At 44.4% G+C, this 24,432-nt stretch overlaps 1 protein-coding gene across 1 annotated transcript; it reads left to right on the plus strand.

Annotated features, from left to right (window-relative positions):
* The first annotated feature begins 3,248 nt into the window (after positions 1-3,248).
* On the plus strand, positions 3,249-21,100 carry LOC146194928 (glutathione S-transferase 1-like). Its single transcript, XM_084597589.1, has 5 exons — positions 3,249-3,498; positions 6,794-6,852; positions 14,144-14,285; positions 17,175-17,345; positions 20,890-21,100. Exons 1-5 carry the CDS (start codon positions 3,358-3,360, stop codon positions 21,025-21,027), a joined length of 651 nt encoding a protein of 216 aa, XP_084453715.1. The 5' UTR covers positions 3,249-3,357; the 3' UTR covers positions 21,028-21,100.
* The last annotated feature ends 3,332 nt before the right edge of the window (positions 21,101-24,432 follow it).

A 24,432-nucleotide genomic window follows, 5' to 3' on the forward strand; every position in this document is an offset into this window, starting at 1 on the left:
GGTGCAGAGTCGCCCATACATTAATGGCAAGCTAAGGACAACTCAAGTCAAGCAGTGTGTCAGGAGAAGCTACTTCTTTCGCTATTTTGTTTCCTATACATTTGTTCGGCTCCAAAATGGCTTCGTTAAGGTTTCACAATCTTTCCCCTTTACTCGTTTCAACTTTTGGAGCTCTTATCGAAGATGACTGGCAACAGCAGGTTCGAGCTATCTTTCCTTCGCTCCCGCAAACCGGTGTCGACGGGCAACTATAGTTTGCACATTCGTTCGCTGAGGGTAACGCCTGATTTCATTTTGCTGCAGCGTACACAAGACCCGTTAGCGATTTGCGGGTCGTCTGCGTGTTATCAGACGCGGTGCCTCGCCGATAACTGAAAGCTGCACTTAGTCCCCAGTGCCCCTGTATGAAGCCTCCATGTATTCCGCTCGCATCTAGTTGCTGGCCGACAGGTATGGTATCAATGGTATCATTCACGAGTCGCGAACAATTGTTTTTCAATCCGCAATTTAGCTTATATGTTTAGTTTTTTGCAGCGACTTCTATTCTCGGCTCCCTCAGAGCTGGGTAAGGGCCCACTTAAGAACCTCAATAACGATGGAAAATGCGTTTAAAAGCTCTCCGTTTTTCGTCGAGCTGGAAAGAGCGCCAGAGCTGGAGCGGGAAAAGAGAATTATTTCTTCTGATTAGTTTTTCTCAAGCCGCTGTAATCGTTGCTTTTATTGCGGCGCTTCCAATTCACCTCGCGCTATCAAATGTAATTATTTGTTTACTACGGCTCTTTTTACGTGTTTTTTAATGGTAGCGTGTAGGGACCTCATCGTATCAATACCTCTCGAAAATAAACTTTAAAATATTGTCCATACATAAGCAACAGCACTTGCTCCTTTACAATACTTGTACCGAGGTTTGAAAATGTGTTGGTGCGCAGCATTTACTTCGACTGCTGTGGGTTGCCAGAGTTATATGAAATATTGTCTGTCTTATGGCACCGACGCAATTCTACGTTGTAACTTCCTTTTGAGTACCAACACGCGACCTAGACCTTGTATCGCAATGTAGGCACGGGACTGTGCACTTTGTATAAACTGGGGAGGCCCAGGTTTTCCGCCCTCGCGCTTGTGGGAAGACACAAAAGACGTTCACGCATCCCCGTCGAAACCGTGAAAACCTGGGCGGACGGAATGTGACCGGGTATAACCCTTCCGCCGTACTAGCGCACATAACTCCCGTCCGTACTTGGCGCGGTCTCGTAGCAAGGCACGCATCCGCCTTTTTGTCGCTTTTTGGTTGCTTCACTGTAAAGAACACCGCCTTCGGCGTTCACGTGGTGAGGCGAGACAACAGTTGGCATTCCGATGGGAAAGATGAAGCGGGAGAGGGAACAAGCCACGGGGAAAGAGAAGCGCTGTCTGCATTCCGTTCCGTCTGGGAGGAGTTGCCTGCAGCGGGGTATAGCGTAAGCGTAGTGAGAAAAGTGGGCGATTGCGCAGCCGAGTCCTCTTTGCAACGAGTCAACAAAGTATTCTCTGCTGTGCGTAGCGTTTCTGTCGCCTTCGCATGCGTTCATATCGTTGTTTTTTAATTAAAACAAAAAGGCATGCGATACTACGGCGGACTCAAATGGGCGCTGAACATACACAGCACCCATAAGACGTACGGTAATCAATTTTGAATACGTCCAACAAGAGAAACAAAGAGGGCCCAGGAGAAAAGAGGCTAACAGCTCTGGCTGTCTGGCTTCGCACATTCTGCTTTTTGCGTTACGTATGCGGGTAGATCAAACAGCTTCGTGTCGCACACTGGCAGGCTGCTAAACAGTTCGTCTTAGCGCTTAGTACGTAGGAACGAAGCTTCGAAGTGCACCTGCGTATAAAACAGCGCAGACACAGAACGAAGGCAGGGAAAGAACGGACACGTCGCTTAACTTTCAACTGGGCTTATTGTGCTGCATTTTAAATCGAGATATCAAGCAAACATGCACGCGCTTTATCAAAAAAGCCCTTGTCACATAATAAAAATTATTTCGCACTTCTGAATATCGGCGTTCACATCTCCTTAACAAGCTGAATTCCTTGCAGGACGAAGCCACTGAAGGCTGGCTGCACATCTCCTTCATTTTCTCAAGATGTCTAACGCCTCTGCTACTTCTCTTGTGTTACAATCATTATGAATAAACAATAGTTCGGCGTCGGCGGTGAACTTAGTACACAGTCATGCGGGACAATGCTTCACAAATTTTCTTGAATGCTTTCCCGAGGAATGTTGGTGCTCCAAAAGCAGTACATGCCTGTTTTATAAGATGCCAAACCAACTCACCCAATCTGCCGTTTCACTGCGAAGTGCTGAATGTAGTTCTTTTTATTTACCCATAAATGAATTTACGCGCAGCATGGGACTGAATAAAAAGTTTGAAGTCGTGTTTTCTCCATTATTGACGCATTTAAAAAAGAACTGCCGTAATCGTGAGTCCTCCTTTCTTTTCGACAATCAGGTATGAAAGCATATGCACATGAGCTATCATTTAGTCTCCCCTGCTACTGCCTGCCGTTATTGCATTGTCCTTAGCTAACACATCTTATTACCTCGTACCTTGGCATCTTACCCGACACAGGCCAGTTTCACAATAAAACCTTAGTATAGGATTTTAGAAACGACCGGGAAGATAAGTCGAACTCAGAGGGGGCTTTGCACTGCATCTGCAGCCGCAGCTGACTAGTGTATTTTTCCCACCGGAGAAGGCAGACGCATACAATACCATCCATAGGCAACGCCTACGTTCACCTGCTGTCGAGCGAAAATGTTGCCTTACAGTGCCTAGCAGAGACCATTTTCAGACTATGCCCGGGAGAGTGATCAACGTGAGTCCGTGTCCTTAATGGACAGAAGTGTCTGCTTGTGCAGTAAGGTATATTTGTTGCAACAATAGAAAGCGAAGACTGAGTTTCCTTGCAGTAAACCCTGAGGCACACGCTTTCTAAAGTGCAGGGGACTAGTCGCCTTTAACGGACGCGCCTTTTGGCCGATGCTGCACTCAATCAGGCAAGCAGTGTCCAGTGCCTTCTTGTGTCCCAAGCGTGCGGTCATTGCTCACGATGGCCGCCTCTCAGCATGAGGCGGGGCGCCAAACGACAGGCTCCGTAAATGACCTTGCCCGCCACGCCGGCTTGGCGGGAAGCTGCGAGGGCAAGAACACGGTGGGAAAGAGTGAGAGGGAGAGACGGCAGCCGAGACAGCGCCGACGCCCCCCAGGCCGGACGTTGCTGCCAACGAGGCAGGCAGAACAGACGCCGCTGCCGCACAAAGCGTCCGGAACCCGTTTGCGTGCAAGTCGTGTTCTAGAACGCTTTGAAACGAAGATGCCTTACACCCTGTACAACCTCTATGGGAGCCCGCCATGCGCTACGGTTCGTATGCTCGCCAAGCACATTGGAGTCGACCTGGAGCTGAAAGACGTGGATACGTTCAAGAAAGAGCAGTTTACACCAGAGTACCTCAAGGTATGGACCTTCGAAGAGCACGGGATCGTGATCCAACTGCTTTTTTTTAATATCAGTTCTCGAGGCAATGCAAACTGGGTTTGTTCTTCATCGCCGCTGATAAATTACACGGCACTGCATTTGAGTGTACAACTCGGAAAAATAGTACCGACAGATTTATGAACGTGAATACAAAAGCGCGCGGCACGAATGCTACTTATCGCGGTGCACGAAAACCGTTCTTGTAAACGAAGAGGACGGGTAGGAGCGCTCCTTTGCTTTCCAGACGATGACACGTACCATGCAACCCTTCAAATAAAATATATAGAGTATAACATATCCATAAGACCGATTATAGGATACGCCAGGCTTCTGTGGGACCCATGCACAAAAAATAACTTCCCAAAGGTTTGAAAAGGTGCAGCGGCTTGCTGCCAGGCCCATTATTATACCTCACCTTCCGATCTCTGTTCACAAGATGGCCTTCACAGGTTTGTGGCGCACAAAGCTTTAAAGGCTGACATATCCTAATAAAGGTACCTAATTATTCATAATTAAATTAGCATAGACAGATCACAGCTTTTTAAAATTCGCTCTAACGAGACATCATAGCATCTTTTTTTTTTCAGCTCCTTTTCGCACTGATTATTTTAAGCACAGATTATTTTCGAGATGGATTAATGAGCGGATTTTGTGCCTGACACTTCTGTAAAATGCACGTCTGTCGAATTCCTAACAAGCATTACAGATGGTCTAGTGTATCCTTGTCAAAAAGTATTTTTTTCATTCGAAAGTCCATAAAGCGTTGTAAGCCATGTATGTAATCGTTTAGTTTACTGTGTGCCTACTGCAAATGTACCGTATCTCACCCCAAGCTTTAAAAGAGCATGGTTTATTATTTCAAATACCTGTTTAGGAGGTGTTACCCCAATCAGGGCTGGCAGTAGGAATCAATGGCGAGACAGCACTCTTTCCCCCCTTTACCAAAATCCGAGTCAGCCGTTTTGGTTTCAAGGCTATATAGCGCTCACTTCCGTTCAAAATCATAATGGCTGTAAGTGGCTTGTTTGCTAACTTGGCAACATCATTGTGACAAGAGCCGAACGAATAACAAAGAAGCATGAGGTTTAAGGTCCTGCGCGGAGTTTAAGGACGTCCGTTGCTAGCCACGGGACTATCATAGGCGCCAAGATATTTGATCATATTGGCATGTAGTTGGCAATGGTCCCTGTGCTCCACCGCCATCTTGCTTCAATCGCAGAAAATGAAAACTGGTTAACATCTGGAATTCGCCACCACGCCTTGAATATATACGTTTGAGAACTGTATTGATGGCATGTTGCACTATTTCACTTGACAAGTTCGCAGTCGGACACGGTTCTAACATAGGTTATGACTTGCAGTGAAGTATCGTACTAGAAAAGTGTTCACTATCCGCTTGTCCGAAGGTGCAAGGATTTTACAGCCGACAGAAGTTCAAGGGGCTGCTTTGAACGCACTTTTGGTTTGCATGTAATATGCAAAAAATTCAATACTGGTGCTGAAAAAAAGTCCATAAATTAGCAAGCGCTCCCTACGCGTGTTTTAAAAAATATTTGGCTTCAAGGTGTCCAACCTCCCCTCCTCTTTAATTCTAAAGAATGACATCGGCCTTTCATTGGACGGGAGGGAGGAGTGATATGCTTGCCCACAATCCCTATTCCAGGTAACCGGAATTTTAAGCTCTCATGAGCCCCATAAAACACGTTATCCTGTACATTTGCTTCGGGTAAAAGGAGAACTGAATATTTTACACAAAATTAGTTTATAAGAGACAAGAAAAGGGCGTGCGGACGAAGATACCCTTTTTCCGGTGACCATCTGCAACGTCATGGCAACCACTGTTCAAGATGTATACACAATTACAGGTGCGCCAAATGCAGGTGCAGCTAGACCGGTTGAACCATTTGTGCGTTTAACTTCACAAGTGCCTACAAAGCAATGGAATGCACTTTCGATGTCTTTCTTTTCTGCCATCGGCTACTAAAGCGTAATGGCATTTAAGAACTGCAACGAGCAAAGGTATCAGTTTTGTAGCAGCACAGCAGTCTTGCAGAAGTAGGAGAGGGATTATGGCACGTGTCATTCTTCAACTGCTATTTGAAAGCATTTCAGAAATATAACAGAGTTCAAGTTAGAGCCCAGCGCGATGGCCACTGGCTCTTCCATTCAGCTGCTTACTTTGCGGCCTTCGTTAGGTGGATGCGAAGTACAAATGCCTTGCAATGTCAGCGCATCTCAATGGTGTATGGCTGACTGTACCTTTTTGTTTTTTTTATTACAATGTTTTTCACAAGCGGGTATTACATCTCGAACGTGCATTGCATGAAGCATTGGTTATTGCCTGCAAGCACTCTGTCCTGAGGCACCTGTTTGAATGCTTCCTGCATCGATCTGCGAAATCTAGGCCGAGTAATATAAATGACTTACACACGATGAGATTGCGACCATCTTTCCATCCTGACGTAAAGGGTCTTCCAATTTATGTGATATGTGTAATTCGCTGTCCAATTTAAACTTAATCTTTCTAGGGTACCTGAGGAGTTAGGATCGCAGCTATGTTGCTTTCTGCTGTTTTTTTTTTTGCTTTCTTCATTTGCTTTGATACTTGATTTTGTTGCATGCCGTTACCTTTTTGTTAAATAATAGGTAGTCCGCCTTCGTTCGTTTCTGGCCCGGTATGCTTGATACACACCTTTGGTGTATTCCTATATTGTTCTGAATTAAAGAAAGCCTCGTAAACAACAAACTATGAGTGAAAGTGATTCCACAATGCATGTATCCAACGCCAAGTGCAGCTTGGTTGATTCAACAAGCATTCCAACGTTTTGCTTCTTCCGTTAGATCCGACAACCCCGATTTCGGACATTTGCTTTTTTTTTTTTGCTAAAGCATGAAAACTGCATGATCTGAAAAATGTGATGCCTATGATTGTTCTCAGAACAGTCAGCTGCCAGCAAATATAACTCTCAAATCATGTGCAAAACGAGAAAATTCTTCGATTGCAATGCTCGTATACGCCATCTTTCCGGTGCAATTGTGAAACGGGCACAAGGCTTGAGAAGCATTAAGTCATTTGTAGCAAGCCTTCAAAAACAATGGCGTCCTCTCTGAATATTCTGAGTCACTGACTCGTTTAAGAGAAAAAACAGTCTTGTTTAAAAACGAAAATACCTTTGCCAAGGCTTAGGATTTCCGACATGTTATGTTAAAATCCTGTGATATGAAACTCTTATTGCCGCGTATTAATATTTGCAGTTTCTTTCTTTCAATGCAGCTAAACCCCTTCCACAGGATCCCAACCTTTTCGGATGATGGCTTCATAATATACGAAAGGTAAGAATTTCCGGAACAATGCACCCCATTTGCATTCGACGGAGTGCAACAGAAGCGCTCGTGAAACTCCAGGCGAGTTGCAGTGTTTTGCCAGGAAGGACCGAACCTATCGTCACTATGAGAGGAACTAATTATACACCTTCCCAGAGCACTTAAGATTGCCCAATAAACTCATAGAAATTTAAATGGGAAGCGTTTTAAAACGTGTTTATTTTTCTTTCACCCGGTTTATTCAAATATTGCAATTGACGTGTCTCTGCTTCCAAAACGTATCTCGCTTGAAATAGCTTTAATACGAGAACATACTTTGTATTTCTGTTTTCATTTAAAACTCTGTTTATATTTTATTATTCATCTTTACGCAATATTCTTACGAGCAAATACGTTTAAAGTGACATGGAAACCTTAGCTGTTTGTCAGGTCAAAATTTTAAAAGAAATGATAAAAATAAAATATTCGTTGGTACGTACGATCCGGCGTCTCATAACAATGTTTGTCTTGGCAGTGTCGGCAGTTAAGGTACCTTGCTTCTATTGCGAGTTAGCCTAACGGCAGTTTCTCCACAGTCTACGCCATCTGGGTGATGCGAAAAGCTTGAGTGAATGCCATGCTAGTTCAAATTACTGCCAAAAAAACTGCCATAACTGGGCCTCGGGCATCTCTCAAGCTATCGCTGTAGCTTTTCGCCCGAGGCCCATTTCCTGTATATTACTGGAAATAAATTTTTTTTCAATTCAATTCAAATACGCTGAAGTACAGGGTCATGTTACGACCGTGCATCATGCGCACTTGCGCGCTCTATTGTTCGCCTGTGGGCATGGATAAGTGCTGTGGATATGTGCTGTTGGTACAAGGGCGCTAAGTGAGCCTGTTTCCAGGAATCCTTTTGTGTAAGCCTGTTTTGCTTTGTGGACACCCTGCAAATGACAAATTGACTCTGTCAAGAGAACGTCTAGAAAAACACAAAGAAATGTCCCCCTGTGGGAAATAGCCGGAAGTGCTTTGGTTCAATTGTTCACCCTTCCCGTCGAGAAGCCCTATCGTCCAGTGAGGAATGCCTACTGTCCAAAGGAGACGACAGAGTGACACGTCCGCTGACGTGCAGGACAAGAAAGGAGCATGACGCATACGGCCATTAGATGATTTCCCGGGAATGCAGGAAAGATTTGCAATTGTCGGAAAGGGACAATGCTGGGAGCAGTATGTGGCGCGCACGTGCGCTTGGGTTTCTGAGAAGGAAATCCACTTGCCGGAACCAGCCTATCGTTTCTTTGCTGAAGAATAGAAATGTACTTCCTCTCCTCGCCGTTCCCAAGCTTTTCCCGCCAACAAGTGATCACGCCCAACGAATCAATGCCGGACCAGTCAGTGCCTCAGACCATCAGTGCAGTGATGTGTTCGATTGGATGCCGATATCTGAGGGGCGTGCCCTGGAACTGGTTGGTCAGCATCTTCAGAGGGGGGGCTGGACATAGGGGGTTTTAAGGACATTGCAGAGCACAAAAAACGCTCTGAGCCCTGGGTAAACGGCTCATCCAGTCGCTTCTCGCTATGAACTCTTAACGCTTGCCATTTTGCTGATGTACCCTTCTTTTTCGTGTAAATAATCATGTAAATAAGTTTTCTCAAAGTGCCATTAAACCTGCTTGTATATATTTTACCAACTTCGAAGATTCAGTCCTTCTTCAACCCCGAGTCTCTGCACGCTACCAAGTGAAGGCCGGGTCGATTTAGCCCCAGCGTCACGACAACTGGTGACCAGCGTTGGGATCTGAATCTACAAGCCACAACATCTGGTGATCGGTGGTGGCATCTGAAGCTACAAGCCACAACATCTGGTGATCGGAGGTGGCATCTCAAGCAACAAGCAGGAGCAACAATCGGCCAACAAGAGAGCAGCTCGGAACATCGATCGCATGTGTGGGTTGGTGCTTGGCTTTTCTTCTGATGTGGACCAGGTTCTAGAACAGGGTTAGATTTTAGAACTGGTAAAAAGTGTTGAAACGCCTTTAGGTTTGGTAGTTTGCACTGTTGTTTTGGAAGTAGCCGACACTCGGAGCGATCATGGACCTACAAAAGCTGCAGAAACCGGAACTGTTGCAATTGTGTGAGGAATTGGGAATTGATACAAGTGGTTTGGCACGAAAACCCTTGATTATAAAGGCAATCACTGATCTGGGAACCGATGATGAGGAGCTCAGTGAAGCATGGAACTTCATCGGTCAAAAAAAGGAACAGCTCAGACAGCAGAAAGAGCGTGAAATGGAAAGAGAAGCAAAAAGGCTGGAGCTAGAAATTGAGCTCCGGAAATTAGAACTAGAGTTGAGCAAGAGTTTGGGCAATTGTCCCCAGCTAGCGGTACCTCTTCTCAACAAGGAGGCAGATTTCAAGATGTCAAAGTACATGCAGCCATATGTGATATCAGGTGATATCGGTCCGTATCTGGCTAACTTTGAGCGAACCTGCGAAAAACTGTCCTTCCAGCGAGACACTTGGTCTCAGAGATTATTGACGGTTCTGCCCTGCGAGGCAGCGGAGGTTGTCGCGCGGCTGAGCAAGGAGGACGCGGACAACTACGAGAAGGTCAAAGCTTGCCTTCTGAGAAAGTCTAGGCTTAGCGCCGAGGCGTTCAGACAACGTTTTCGGAACGCTACTAAGTCCAGAGACGAGAGTTACCCTGAATTCCTATACAATTTAAGAGTCAATTTGGGCGAGTGGCTAAAAAGCACTGAATCCTACAGTGATAGGGACGCTGTAGTCGAGCGAATTCTTTTGGAGCAGTTTTATAACTGCCTCCCAGAAAAAGAAAGAAATTGGTTACAGGACCGAGGCGACATTAAGTCGGCAACTGAAGCTGCCGAACTCATTGAGGAGTATGCTTCGCACCGACAATTCAGCAACCCAGCAGTGGATAGGCCCCGCAATCCCAAGTTGAGTGTGAATAACCGTCAGAAAAGGCACTTTACTAGATTTGCAAACGAAGAAAGGAAGGCTTCTTCAGGCAAACGCCCTAGAAAGGACGGCAGTGAGAAAAGTGGGGAAGTGACCAACGCGCAGAACACAAAGAACAAGCTTGGGGCTAGGAAGCCGCTCACATGCTTTAGGTGTAATGAGCAGGGTCACATTGCCGTCAACTGCCGGAAAGAAAAGTTTGCTTTCTCGTATGTCAGTGACTGCGATGAAAATATGCAGCTTTTGGAACCCTACCTGCATAACCTAGTAGTCAACGGGAAGCATTGCAAGGTACTGCGCGATTCGGCCGCAACAATGGATGTTGTCCATCCGGTGTATGTGTCGCCTTCCGACTATACAGTACAGTGTGCGTGGATCCGCCAGGTAGTGGAGGAACAAAGTGTGTGCTTGCCAATCGCGAACGTGGTCATCGAGGGCCCTTTCGGCGAATTAACAACCGAGGCTGCCGTTTCAGGAAAGCTTCCTAAGTGCTATCCGTATTTGTTTTCCAACAAATCGGACATGCTACTGCGAAAGAGGGGCATCCTTTTCGGAGACAGAGTTGTGCAAGCCTTAACACGTTCAAAGGCGCGAGAACTAGCTACACTGCTCATTCCAAAAAAATCCACAGCGGAGGAAACGGCAGTTAAAACAGTGGTAGATGCGGAAGATAGCAGGTCAGAAAACTTTGAGAGCGAGGCATCTCAGATAAGTCAACTTGAAAGTGAGCTTGATGAGACGCGGAATGAGGACGTTCTTGAGAGTAACCTCTTGCCGCCAGTGTCTAGTAATCTCACGAGACTTTTAAGTGGAACCCGAGAGGACTTAGCTATGAAGCAAGCCAATGATTCTAAGATACAGGAGCTTCTCAAAAGGACGGAGCAGATACCAGAACTAAAGAAATCCCAGCTGTCCGATCTGGGCGAGATGATAACAGAGTTTGAGGCCTGCTTCGTGGACAGGCCAGGCAGGAATGATTTGACTAAGCACGATATTGAGCTGACTTCAGACGTGCCAGTACGATCAAGGTGCTGCCGATTTTCTCCAACGCAAAGAGAAATTCTGAATAGGGAAGTAACTCGCATGCTGGAATTGGGAGTAATAAAACCCTCGGAAAGCGATTATGCTTCGCCTATGATCTTAGTAGAAGGTCCAGGTAAAGACCCTAGGCCTGTGGTAGACTACCGAAAGCTAAATTCTCTCACCAGGGATCAAGTGTATCCTATTCCGAATATTGAGGAGAGAGTAGAACAGGTCAGTAGAGCGGCATATGTGACTACGCTGGACCTTACTTGAGGGTACTGGCAAGTAGCGCTCACTGAACGCGCCAGCAGATACGCGGCTTTCGTCACTCCGACGGGCAGCTACCAGCCAACAATGATGAGTTTCGGGCTCAAAAAGGCTCCATTTTGTTTTTCCCGACTCATGGATAGGGTTTTAAAGGGGTGTGAAACACTCGCGGTGCCTTATTTAGATGACATTGCGGTTTTTTCCGACTCACCCCGTGCTCTACCTGAGCAGAAAACTGAGTTCTAGAGAGAGGGCTTATTGCGCGTCAGAGAAAGAGTGCGCTTGCATTGTATGGGCCATTCAAAAATTGCAGTGCTATCTTGGAGGGGCCAAATTCACCGTAGAGACGGACCATTGTCCCCTGGCTTGGCTGCAAACTGCGACATCGTAGAACAGTCGCCTTCTTAGGTGGAGCTTGATTTTACAGCAGTACAATTTTGAAATAAGATACAAAAAGGGAAAATTAAATGGGAATGCGGACGCGCTTAGCCGCTGTTTCTAAGCGGTCCGAGGTGTTCCTCACCATGTATCCAAATTGATAATCAGTTTTTTTTTTCTCGTGCTTTTGTATATGTGTGACTATGTAAAGCAGCACGTTTGGTTTTCGAGGCATACGTGGGTCCTGAACGTCTTGAGAGTGGGCTTTTCTCGAACAACGATGGCAGTTTTCTTTTAACCTGGTCTCTTCAGACGGGAGCCGAGTGCTTGCTTGGACATGTGGTTGAGTTTCAGACAGCTCAAGCAATTTGGCCTACGACAATCAAGACAACGCGACAAGCAAAAGCCAGCTTCAAGCGTTCATGTGCAGGCCATTAAGTCGTCTCTTCATGCAGCAGCTGCGACTGCTGCCTTCCGTGACTCTTCTGGCGGGGGAGGAGGCTGTTACGACCGTGCATCATGCGCACTTGCGCGCTCTATTGTTCGCCTGTGGGCATGGATAAGTGCTGTGGATATGTGCTGTTGGTACAAGGGCGCTAAGTGAGCCTGTTTCCAGGAATCCTTTTGTGTAAGCCTGTTTTGCTTTGTGGACACCCTGCAAATGACAAATTGACTCTGTCAAGAGAACGTCTAGAAAAACACAAAGAAATGTCCCCCTGTGGGAAATAGCCGGAAGTGCTTTGGTTCAATTGTTCACCCTTCCCGTCGAGAAGCCCTATCGTCCAGTGAGGAATGCCTACTGTCCAAAGGAGACGACAGAGTGACACGTCCGCTGACGTGCAGGACAAGAAAGGAGCATGACGCATACGGCCATTAGATGATTTCCCGGGAATGCAGGAAAGATTTGCAATTGTCGGAAAGGGACAATGCTGGGAGCAGTATGTGGCGCGCACGTGCGCTTGGGTTTCTGAGAAGGAAATCCACTTGCCGGAACCAGCCTATCGTTTCTTTGCTGAAGAATAGAAATGTACTTCCTCTCCTCGCCGTTCCCAAGCTTTTCCCGCCAACAAGTGATGCCCAACGAATCAGTGCCGGACCAGTCAGTGCCTCAGACCATCAGTGCAGTGATGTGTTCGATTGGATGCCGATATCTGAGGGGCGTGCCCTGGAACTGGTTGGTCAGCATCTTCAGAGGGGGGGCTGGACATAGGGGGTTTTAAGGACATTGCAGAGCACAAAAAAACGCTCTGAGCCCTGGGTAAACGGCTCATCCAGGCGCTTCTCGCTATGAACTCTTAACGCTTGCCATTTTGCTGATGTACCCTTCTTTTTCGTGTAAATAATCATGTAAATAAGTTTTCTCAAAGTGCCATTAAACCTGCTTGTATATATTTTACCAACTTCGAAGATTCAGTCCTTCTTCAACCCCGAGTCTCTGCACGCTACCAAGTGAAGACCGGGTCGACTTAGCCCCAGCGTCACGACAGTCAGCAGCATCAAATAGGCTCCTATATCCCGATTTCAACAGCTCGACAGGTAGTCGCAGCAATTGTTAATGAGAATGAGGAGAGTTAAGCATGGATTACTTTTTGACGCTGAAGGACTTCTTAAATTAGACACGGAGCTCAATGCTCTGTTTTCTGATAACGAGATGCCCTTTCTTGGTTTATCTCTTATCTATGGCACTTAGGGTCAATGGGCTGTTGATTTTGTGCAACCCGCCTGGCTAGATATATTTCGAGTACACCGTGCTCGAGTATATTTCGAGTTGTCATTGCACAGATTGAGAGAAATTTTGACAATTATATTTTTTCGGGAATATTATAGCTCTGTTTCGCGGAGACACTGAATGTACGTAGATTCGAATTTAAACCGGGCCTTACACGTAACATGCGGACACCGAATGATAGCATGATTTCAAAATATCTGAAATTTAGGAGAAAAAAATCAAGGGATTGTATTTTATGTTTTCAATATATTCTTTAATTTCTGTTTATATTTCTTTTTATTCATTGCTGACCCATATCTGCCACAATGTTTCTCGTGGCATTGCAGTCTCCAAACTCACAGGTAGCTGAACATTTTATAATACAGAAATAAGCATTGTTCGTTACACAAATCCGGATTTTTCGTCTTCTAGCGCTAACTGTGTCTACATATGAGAGTTAGCGTTCCTAACTTCCTTTGACCATCCTTTTTTGCCTGTCATTTTGTATTGCTTCAACCGCAAAAACCATATTTACAGCGAATTCACTTCAATGCATGCATAAGAACTCACTGAGACGACAATCATGTGTAATGAGCAGGTGGTGAGACGAAAAACAGCAAATCTTGTTTAAAGCGATCGCCTGTTCATTCGTCAAAAACAGAAATCGTAACGTGCCATGAGAAAAAATGTTTCTTTTACGTCCTCGTTATTGAGAACTGTAACACAGAATAATAGTCAGAGGAGTCTAAATTACAAAGCACTTCTGCGTTTAATTTATTTTTAACGGGTGTCTAGTTGCTTAAGGTTTGGGTCATTAGTGGGTGCTCCCTGCTCTCAGAAGATGAAGTGCGTGAATATTATTTGATGTGCGCATATCCCCCAAAACTGTATGTTCAAAGGACCTCATAATTTATGTTCTCCCTTGTTCTTCGTGTACATGTACTGCGTGCCCGCATTTCGCAGTACGGCTATCTGCTACTACCTGCTGCGGAAGCACGCTCCCGACTCGGAGCTCTACCCAAACTGCAACAGGGCACGTGCACGTATCGACCAGGCCTTGGCAACGATCACCAGCACCATCCAACCGCACTACTTTAAGTTCATGGTGAGGCCGCTTGCTCCGTTAAAGCCCGCCCACACGCACACGCACACACTGAACAAACCACTGACTCCGTACTGCCCCGACTGTGCTGTTCCTGGGCTACACCAAAAGCCGCTAGAAGACTTTGAATGTTAGGAATAAATCCACTATCTTCCATAATGCCGACAAATATAAGTAAAATAGCTTTCAGTCAGTAGCTTTCAATCTAGCTTCGTCTATACGTTCATAGCTAGGCTTGCAGCGTCGACGCCCAACGCATGTACACATGATTTGTTTACTGTTTACACGGTAGTATTTGTATAACTAAAAAATACCTTAATGCGTGAACAAGGTTGGTGCAGCCAGTTGTGCAGAATGTCGAACATGGTGTATGTTGCCTTGCTTTCTGCATACACAATAATTAACTAAGCGTAACCAGTTCGTTTATATTTATTTCAGCTGCCAATTTATGCGAAATTGAAAGCCTTTAGCATCGCAGGTGCGTTCTCGTTTTAAAACTTCGTACCAGTAGTGTGGCTGGAAACACTGAATGTCAGAAATGGGCATCTGAAAGCGTGCTGAATCGACCTTCGCTCATCAAACATTTTTTAGAATGGCATCGCTGCGCGTTTTACTCGCGAGAATTATGTTAACTTCTAGAGTTTCAAAATGCAAACAGAGCGTCTATACTCCACGTATGACAAATTAAAGCGGCGCCATTTTTAAATGCTTAGTGTGTAAAACCAAATGAGCGAGCTTTTTTCACGTTCTCTATTACCATCATCTTCTTTCTTCTCCCCTTCCCCAGTATAGAGTTACAGGCAAGATTTCAGTCATTCCGGCCAACCTCTCTGCCTTTCCTTTCAATAAATCCGTCTATCTCTATTTCCGGCTATATTATCGACCAAGGCGAACTGACGAGCTAATTCACCTTTGATGCTCATGGCCTTGACATTCACAATCTAACGTGCAATTAACCGATCTTTAAAATAATTTCTTAATATTTGTAATTGCTTAATAGTTGATGCCTCTTACTTACACATTTTCCGCTTTGCGCACCACCCATCTGTCGCATCACACGAAGAAATTCCTGTTTTCAAAAATACAAATCTTCAAGCACAAGTCACCTTGTAGTGTGTTTTATTTTCCGTCTATCGAGTAGCGGATATTTAATTTTGCACAACGCAGCACGATTTTTTTTAAAGACAGATTCACGTAAAACTGCAATTCTGGGCGTTTGTCAGGATAGGAGAGTGGCTACTATGGGATGAAATGATTTTCTCCTACCTATTGTGCAACCTTTAAACCTCAATAAACATGCAGTGACGTAGTAAGCTTTACACATAGGCGCTTTTTATTTCGTTTTTCTTCCAATAAATACCCGGTATTATGTGGTGATCCTAATGTGAGCATTGAATTGCCGGATTGTGATCGAAGTTTCCAGTGCGTCATCAATTACACCTGACAAAAAACGTTGGGTCAGCTTAAGACACGGCTCGATATGCGCTTGCGAGCGAATTCATTCGAAGGGATGCACTTCCAACAGGCACTGCGTACTGCGTCATTGGCCATTGAAAAGTCCATCGCAACAACGCCGGTATAAGCGTTGAACACTTTAACACACTTTTGGCTTTGAATGCACATTACTACTACCCTAAGTACAAAACCGGCTTCTTACTTACTTTCCATATCGAAAAAAAAAGCAACGGAACCATATGATTCACATCAGAATGAGACCTCACAGACGTTCCTTTTCATATCGTTTCACGAGTGTCGGTACGCTTGAACAATACATTGAGTGATCCGATCTGAATGAAGCCTCGCGGTAATAAAAAGCTTTTCAGATAAGTTGTGTGTTCTGGCGCCAACATATTTGATAGTTTGTTTTCATAATGAATGGGATTCCACAGCTTTTCTATGAGACACACCAGTCACCAAAAATTATACATATTCATGAACGTTAGGAAGAATTCCCCATAGTACCAGTATTAAAAAAGCGCCCTTACCGCCAAGGCTTTCTGCTCACTCTCTAGACGAGAAGCACTAAATGAAATTCTTTTCACAGCGAACGTGAAAAACGGAAATCCTCACAGCTAGCTCAGGATTCCTTGCACCGCCGTAGAACATATCTGTAGACAGCTTCAGATCGTTTATGCAACATTCTTTTTTTTTTTTTGCACTCGGAAATCAATTAGCTTCTTTAAAATTTGACACTAATTAGTAACGAACTGCTAGTTTCGACAATCCACACGTAACGCCGGCTGGGCAAGTACCGGGTATAACCACTGCTGTAACGCACAGGATGTTCCGTATTTATCTATTCGAGTTCTGATATATTCTCCAGCGCCAACTACAAATCACTAGAAATTCGAGCTGACCAGAACGTAAATTGTTAAAGTTTACGCTTTTCGATAATATAATTGAACTTCTAAACTTGCTAGCATTGTTTGGATTCTACGAAAAACTGCACTCGTCTGCGGCGAAACTTCTCTTCGTGGCGAGCAGATCAGCCGTTTGGGCAGGCTGTGCCTTCTGGCCAACTGCGAGGCAACTAATATCCTGCATAGGTCGCGATGGGCCTTGCAGTTCGCCAGAATGCGAAACCTGTCGAATCGGCTGGTCTATCCCATGACGATAATATCCGCCACACACAGCTGCAGTTTTTCGCAGATTTTGAGAAATGCAGGCAAGTATAGAATCTAAATTACATTACTGAAAAACGTAGACAATCACAAGTTACCTTCTTATCTGTGATCGAGCCTTAATGGTCCACTTTCTGCAGGCGAATTTTTCACAACTCGGACAGATAAATACTGAACGCTGGACAGAAATTACGTCTTGCGAAGGTCCGCGTGGCGGACCTCTAAACGTCTCCATGATTCAGAAGTTCTAATATTCGACTATTTAATGCAGAAACCACTCTTCTATGAGCTGAAGAAGCCTACTTCAGAGGACTTGAGGGAATTTGAGGAGAACGTGATCAAGGGCTTCGAGCAAGTTCTGGGAGACGGCAACTACGTCCTGGGAGACAAGCTGAGCCTCGCTGACCTCAGCCTCGTGGCTCACCTCACACTTGTCGTGGAAGTAAGTAAAGCCGGCCATAGTTTCGGAGTTGTTCAACGAGCGTTTGCACACTGTCAATATATAGTGGACGCATACCGGATGCTGCTTACTCGCACCAATCAATGCTAAGGCAGAATGTCACTACAGTTGTTCCTTATGGTCTTTGGCTAAATTAAATTTCTTTTTGCTAAAGTATCAACATCCTACGGCGTGCGCAGTACGGATAATGTCGCGTCCATATATTTGCGGAAGCATCACAATGACCCTAGGCAGCCGCCCAGCCAATACAAAGTGAATTGGAGATAAGACAATCCACGTCTCAGGTGTAAATGGCTCAAGCTACTCCAGCAAGCTACGTGAGCCCCTTCACGTCATCTGCCCACGAGGCAACATTCAGAAAACAGGGGCACGTGCCTGTGGCACAGTTCTCCATCACCTTCGAAGAGGTGATGTACGGAAGCCCAGCCACTCTTATGCCGTCGTCGTCTCAGATACGGCTCAAAAGAAGCAAGCTCCAAAATGTTCGGTGATGCAAAAATGTAGCCTTGCAGCTCGCATAAAAGGCGTATCTAGTACAATAGAAATGTAGGAGACTTTTCAAGAACACAAATGACATATATTCTTGCTACACAGGCATTCGTCGCACCATGCGTACAAGAAAGAAATTTGTTCACAAGGCACAATTATGCTAAATAGTTATAAAGTGCGTCGCCAAATCTGCGAGCAGGCGTGCTGGCTTTCAGGTGGTACTTCCATCACTGCGCAAAGAAAAGTGCCATTGCTTTTCACGAACTCGCTCAGCAGTACACTAGAGACTGCAGCAGTCACACTGTTCATACACAGAACCATTCGGGTGTGCTCTGTCTATATCAAGCAGCGCTGGTTATGTGTTTCCACAAATGGAAGACATACTACATCAACTCCTGCGGCTATGCTTAGATGTTAGAGATTTTAATTCACATTTACTATAGCAGTGAAGTGAGAACACTAACAAATCAGGACAAATTAAAGAGAGCCTTATTTTTTGCAGTAAAATTTTGCTCGCTGAAATGCCACAAAGCGTATTTATTCATCCTGAAGCTCGGGAAAAATGACACATTTAGGTTTGCCTTTTAGGGTCACCCTCTGCTTGTAGTGACTTCAAATGAGATGTCCTTTACTTTAAATGCAAGTGCCTTTAAAGGCGATGACCACACCTTCCTGCACCAATAACCTTATACATACCGTTGTGTTCATGTGGTTAGGGCACGCAGCTGCTGAACCCAGGGGCGTGGTTTCGATCCCAGCCGCGGCGGCCGCTTTTCGATGGAGGCCCATGTACTGTGCGATGTCAGTGTAAGTTAAAAAAAAAATAAAACACAGGTGTTCAAAGTTTCCGGAACCCTCTGTAGCGGTGTCTCTCATAGCCTTAGTTGCTTTGTGATGTTAAACCCTGTAAGCGAAACCATTTTAATCACATGATGGAAAATATTTAACTTGTAGAAAATATTTGTGCACTTTACAATAATCTGATTCCATCTCGTCCAGCTTCTTAGGAGAAAGCGCTGTCAGGTTTCCTAAGAGAAGGACAGTATTTAAAAAAACTATCGCTTTTAGCGGCCCCGCCGCGGTGGCGCAGTGGTTACGGCGCTCGACTACTGTTCCCAAGGGCGCGGGATCGAATCCCGGCCTCGGCGGCAGCTTTTCGATGGAGGCGAAAAGCAAGGCGCCCGTGTGCTGTGCGATGTCAGTGCACGTTAAAGAGCCCCAGTTGGTCGAAATTTCCGGAGTCCTCCACTACGGCGTCTCTCACAGCCTGAGTTGCTTTGGGACGTTAAACCCCACAAACCCATAGCTTTTAGCGCATTCAATCTCTTTTAGGCCTGAAATGCGTAGAACATTTTGTTATTATTGTGTTTGGCGCAAGATAGACCTGTTGCTTTTGTGCCTTATAACTCAACACGAGAGATCTTGGCAAACCTACAGCTCATTTATACCTCTTTCTAGCCATCTATAACTCGCCCTTAAAGCTGTTATTCTGAGATACCTCTTTCATTCGTTATTAGGCAGGCTGGCAGCACACGTAAGAAACATCAATCTTAATTTTGGTGCTATTGCGGCACTCTCAAATCTTACTTTTATCTCCACCTCACCTAAAGGGCATTTAACTACGCCGAACTCTGCACAAAATGCAGGTAGTTCCTGTTCCTCATTTGACACACTTTTTTCTTCATGTTAAACATCAACGCTTCAAGTAATTTATCAACTCATTCTGAAGCAAAAACAAGGAGTTTGTGTTCCGTATGCGTTGCGGGGGCATTTAACAACAAAACAGATTGTTCAGCTGTCTGATTGCTGAAATATGTGGTTACACATAGCGACACAAGTTTGCCACGACACCAATGTGTGCCGTTATCGGGATTTTATTTATATGTGTGTTGCTACTAAGGAACACATCGCAGCAAATTCCGCAAGACTAGTCCCAGTTACAGCTTACAACTTTCTCACCCTCCCTGTGCCTGCAGTTTGAGATGTCACGCTTTTTAGACAGCTTCTATTAACATACATATCTCACAATCATCGAAGTTACACTGCTGTATTATTGAGAACGGAGACGTCTCTCACTTCTTCATTATACTTCTGTCCCAGCGGTGGCTATATTAGTCCAGGTAACTTCCTAACCACCTTCATTCGTTTAACGCATTTCCAATCCGAACAGCACTTTTGCTCTCGGGGAATAAATTTTGTCAGTTGAAGGAATCATGCACTTGTCCTCCCTGCATTATGCATGTTCCGCCAGACCCCGTCTTCTCTATTTTAGCTGCGATATCTTTTCTCACCTGTCATCCAAGAAACATGGAGTCTTGGCAATGCGCAGCGATCTATGCAAAGCGAAATGGAAGGAGAAACGTTCAATAACGAGAAGAGAACAGAAAAGGCGGTGCATCAAATACAAGCAAAATATTACCAATCTGATACCAAGAAAAACTAATTGGTTGTAAAGGACAGGTAGCGCGAGAACGCTACCGATGGTACCATAAAGATGGACTTGACTTCAAGAGAAGGGAGACGTAGCACAGAGGCACGATCATATGAACTGTTCCTTCAGATTTTGGGGGAGGGGTTAGCCTGAACTTGTGCAAAAAAAAAAAATGTTAGTTGCAAATTCAGGCCGCGTCCCGATGTTTTATACAGGACGTATTGAAGCTGGTCATGATTTAATGATGTAATACAAGGCAATTAATTATAAGAAACTACATGTATGCAAATATGTTGTCCATTTAAATAAACGAATAGCTCCAATATGGGGGCGAGCAAATTAGGCACCTTCGAATCAATAATTACGGTATGAATAAATGAAATATACGCTTTTCTTATGGGGTGAATTTCTTGACCTTTCATAACAATATTCATGTTCAGTTTTTAGCTCGTAAACAACATGGTTTTAATGTTTGCAAACAGGCTTTCCTTGAATATTGGAAGATCGATGCGAGAACTGGACGAAAAGTCTGCTTGTTAACCCTTTATACTAATGCGCATGCGCAAAAGAGACACACGTTAATGTTTCCTGTTTTTGTGATCGCAGCTGCCGTTGCTGGAAGCTCAGACATCCCAGAAGCTGAAGTCTTACTACGAACGTCTCAAGACTGAACTGCCTTATTTCGACGAGGTCAACGAGACTGGAATCTCCTCACTGAAAACGCTCGCCACCCAACTGAAGTAAAGAAGCTGACACGAGTTATCTGAATGGAATATTTTTTGGCAGCAATTAATAAAATGAAACATTTGCAGAATAACTGTTCACCTTGGACACCTTAGATCCACACGCTTCGCGTGAAAAGTAGAATAGCCTTCTTATTTTACGACTTTTTAATTTTCCTTCTGTCAATATGCAACATTTAGAAATTCTTACTGTAACATCAGTACACATCCCAAACACTTGTTAGGAATCATATGCCCAACATGCACTAGGTGCCCCTCTTACGGGCCCCGTTCCAATGTCTCTGCGTCGTGTGTGTGTTGAGTGCCTACCTGACATGCAGCCGGCGCGGGCTCCGACCCCAATGGCGACAAAGTTATTGCATTAAATTCTTTCCGCTTTCAAATCGTGCAGTACAATGCCCGTTGACATTGTAGAAAGACACTAAACAAGTCGCTTTTGGCATGGTTTGTTCTTCTTTATTAACTTTGATTTATTGCCTGCTATACCTGATGAGGCGAGTATGAAGGGATGCATTTAAGCATAATATGGGGTTCAAATGATTTTTCAGGCACAGCAGGAAAACGAAAGGACGGAAAGTCGGGCAGTTCCACATCCTAATCGTGACTTAATAGAGAACGAAGTTCGGTCTTAACTCTTTGCAACGTTCGGTTTTGCACCTGCAGTTTTGTCATAATCAGAAAATGTTTGTTACCTGGGTTGATACTGACGCTCTTCCAAACTTGACGAGGGTTATTGTGCAGCATTTCGGGTAGTAATTTGTTCAACATCATTGCGCAGCTTCGAGTCTCCAGCGCTGTCAAAAGTTTATAGTAGCACTGCCATTTTATGGTTGATATTCCTTATGGCAGTCCGTAGTGGGTTTTTGTCATTATTAAGGCGGGTAATTGTATCAATAAAAACGTTCTATTAAAGCAGTAGATAACAGTAATTGCAGATTGTATGATTTGCTTAGGACACTCATTTCATTTTTCAAGAGAAAATCATTTATCTCGGAAGATCTTCGTTGAAAGTTGATAACGACAGAAGCGCTGACATTATCTGTTTTGCGGCTAGCATTCCTTAATAAGTATGTTCATCATTAAGAGTAAGTGTTTTGAATACTGTTTTTGGCATTGATAGGCGGTTAAGAACGTGACGTGGATTGGTAAATTAGGATTGCGATCAAAAAAATTTTAATAGATAACAGATTCTTTGGATTTGAGGTTAGTATCAGATCAAGTATACTAGAATGTCATGCCGCTTAGCTTGTGGGGGAGAGACTATTTGGATTAAAAGAACAGCTTCACACATATTAAAAAAAAATTCAAAATGCGGAATTTGTTTTCCTTTCAGGAGGTAAAGTCTCCTTATCACCCGTTCAATAGCCATATCTACCTCCACTGACACTGCTATATCCTCATTTTACAAACTTCCAGCCTCAACAGCCGCCATCTTAGCATGTAAGATGAGGTTTATTGGAAGGCACTGGGACCATAGAGCAGTCGCGACAGCGGTCAGTGGTCTGACAGGTCTAGCCCTTAGGACACATTGAAAGCGATAGCTGCTTTTCCGGTTTACCGAATAAAATATACCCCCCCCCCCCCCTAGGGGCGTCTGCCAAGATAGAGATATAGATGTATATTTGCTTATCCAAATGAAAATGATTGGAGGGTTACAGGAAATATACCTAGGCCGCGAAATCTAACGTTAAGAAGTTCTTAGCCTCCACAAAAATGTTCTTCATTATGGCAATATATTTGATATTTTTCGACGTTTTCCGATGTTTCCGGTGTCTTTTCCGGCATTAGAAATTTCCGGAAGTCTCACATGCCTATTGATAGCCTACGTTATTACGCCATACCATTATTGGCCTCGCTCGCTCCTTCTGCGGTTTCGCTTCTTATACTTTGCACACCTACCCCGAGAAAAAAAAATCTGCTTCTTAATTTTTGCAAACCTGACAAATTTCATTCGTACCAGCAAATATTTACGCAAATATACAACGTTGCTTAAGGTGTCTTTGAGGTTTGCAGACGTTCATGGAGGCGTCGTGCGCTTTCGCTTTGTCTACTTAGGTTTAGCCATGTTGAATTATTCTTTAACTTTACATTTTTTTTATATGTAGCATCATCAACCACTGACTTTTCATCCTGACAATCTGAGAATTTTGAGCCCATTTTTTCCGATTTTTCCATTTTCAGTTATTTCCATTCAATAATTCCTTTACACGTTATACATTTTCTCGCATAGCATCACTCAGTATATTTTTCTTATGAATGATGTTTATTGCCTCAGGGCCTCAGAAAGTTATGTAACGAAAGATTATGAAATGATTGGCTTTTTATTCTGAGCATTTTGGCATTTTTGAATCCTTCTTTCCCAGATATTTCATTTATTTCACTTTCATCAAGTAATTGCCTTTATTTCAATAACCTTTCATCGCCTATCACGTACCTATCAATTATAAATGATAATAACAATAATCATGACGCCATGTTTTTTTCACGCAGTAAGACTACAAAAACTACTAGGACGCCGAAGGCTTTTCGACCTAATGAACTCAATAAGGTAACGCTTAAAACATGTGGCGATGGCTCCGGCCGCAATGGACCGAGCGGCTTCAAAAATGACATTGAAGCAGAGTGCGATTCTCGCTGTGTTAAATGTTGTGCCTCACCACTCGTCTATTCTCTGTCTTTTCAGGCGTCTTCTTTGGCTTTTGGTAAAGCCTCTGTAAATATTTGATGAAAGTATAGCTTATTTTGAATCCAGTAAGCACCACATAAATATATAAAAGGCTATGGCTATCACGTGCCGGACGGAGAAATTCCTCAGTTTGAATGCAGTCCGCTACGCCTTTTTGCGTAGCGTTGGACGATTTCTAAAGGCTGAGCACTTCCGTATTAGCGCTTTCCCTCCAATGTGCGTCCATCCACACATAAGTGCTTATTATCTATTAAATACCAACTTCTGGGGCCCATAAATATTTTTTATTCTTTGATTTGTTTTAATAAACCTCTACCACGGCAACCACGAATACCACCCCACCTGTGACCGGAGAGTGGAGACGCGACCCCTGCCATGCAGTTCCAAGAGGAGGGGGGGCGGTGGGACGCACCGTCGGCTTTTAATCCGTCGGCCGAACATATAACCCGCGAAACAGCTATGGGGGCAATAGTTGATTGAACATTTAGATAGAATACGGGCGCCGTACTTAAAAAAAAAAAAAAAGGACAATTGAGGTACATATGCAAGCGCGCTTGTCCTGTGTATTTCAATTATCCAAATATATAGCGCTCAATTGCTCCATGAAAACCATAAGCCGAGCCACTTGGGCAGTCGTGCCTCGGATTCAGGTGATTATGGCTTTACGGTGAGTGCTGCGTCGTTTCTGAAAAGAGACGACAGAGCAGTCGTGTTCGTTAT

This window comes from Amblyomma maculatum, chromosome 3 (assembly GCF_055883805.1).
Source record: "Amblyomma maculatum isolate TAMU_Amacu chromosome 3, ASM5588380v1, whole genome shotgun sequence".
Lineage (NCBI taxonomy): Eukaryota > Metazoa > Arthropoda > Arachnida > Ixodida > Ixodidae > Amblyomma > Amblyomma maculatum.

Coding starts and splice junctions, on each gene's coding strand:
- LOC146194928 (XM_084597589.1), top strand. CDS start 3,358: ATGCCTTACACCCTGTACAACCTCTATGGGAGCCCGCCATGCGCTACG. Junction 6,853..14,143: donor GGCTTCATAATATACGAAAG/GTAAGAATTTCC, acceptor CGCATTTCGCAG/TACGGCTATCTGCTACTACC. Junction 17,346..20,889: donor ACCTCACACTTGTCGTGGAA/GTAAGTAAAGCC, acceptor TTGTGATCGCAG/CTGCCGTTGCTGGAAGCTCA.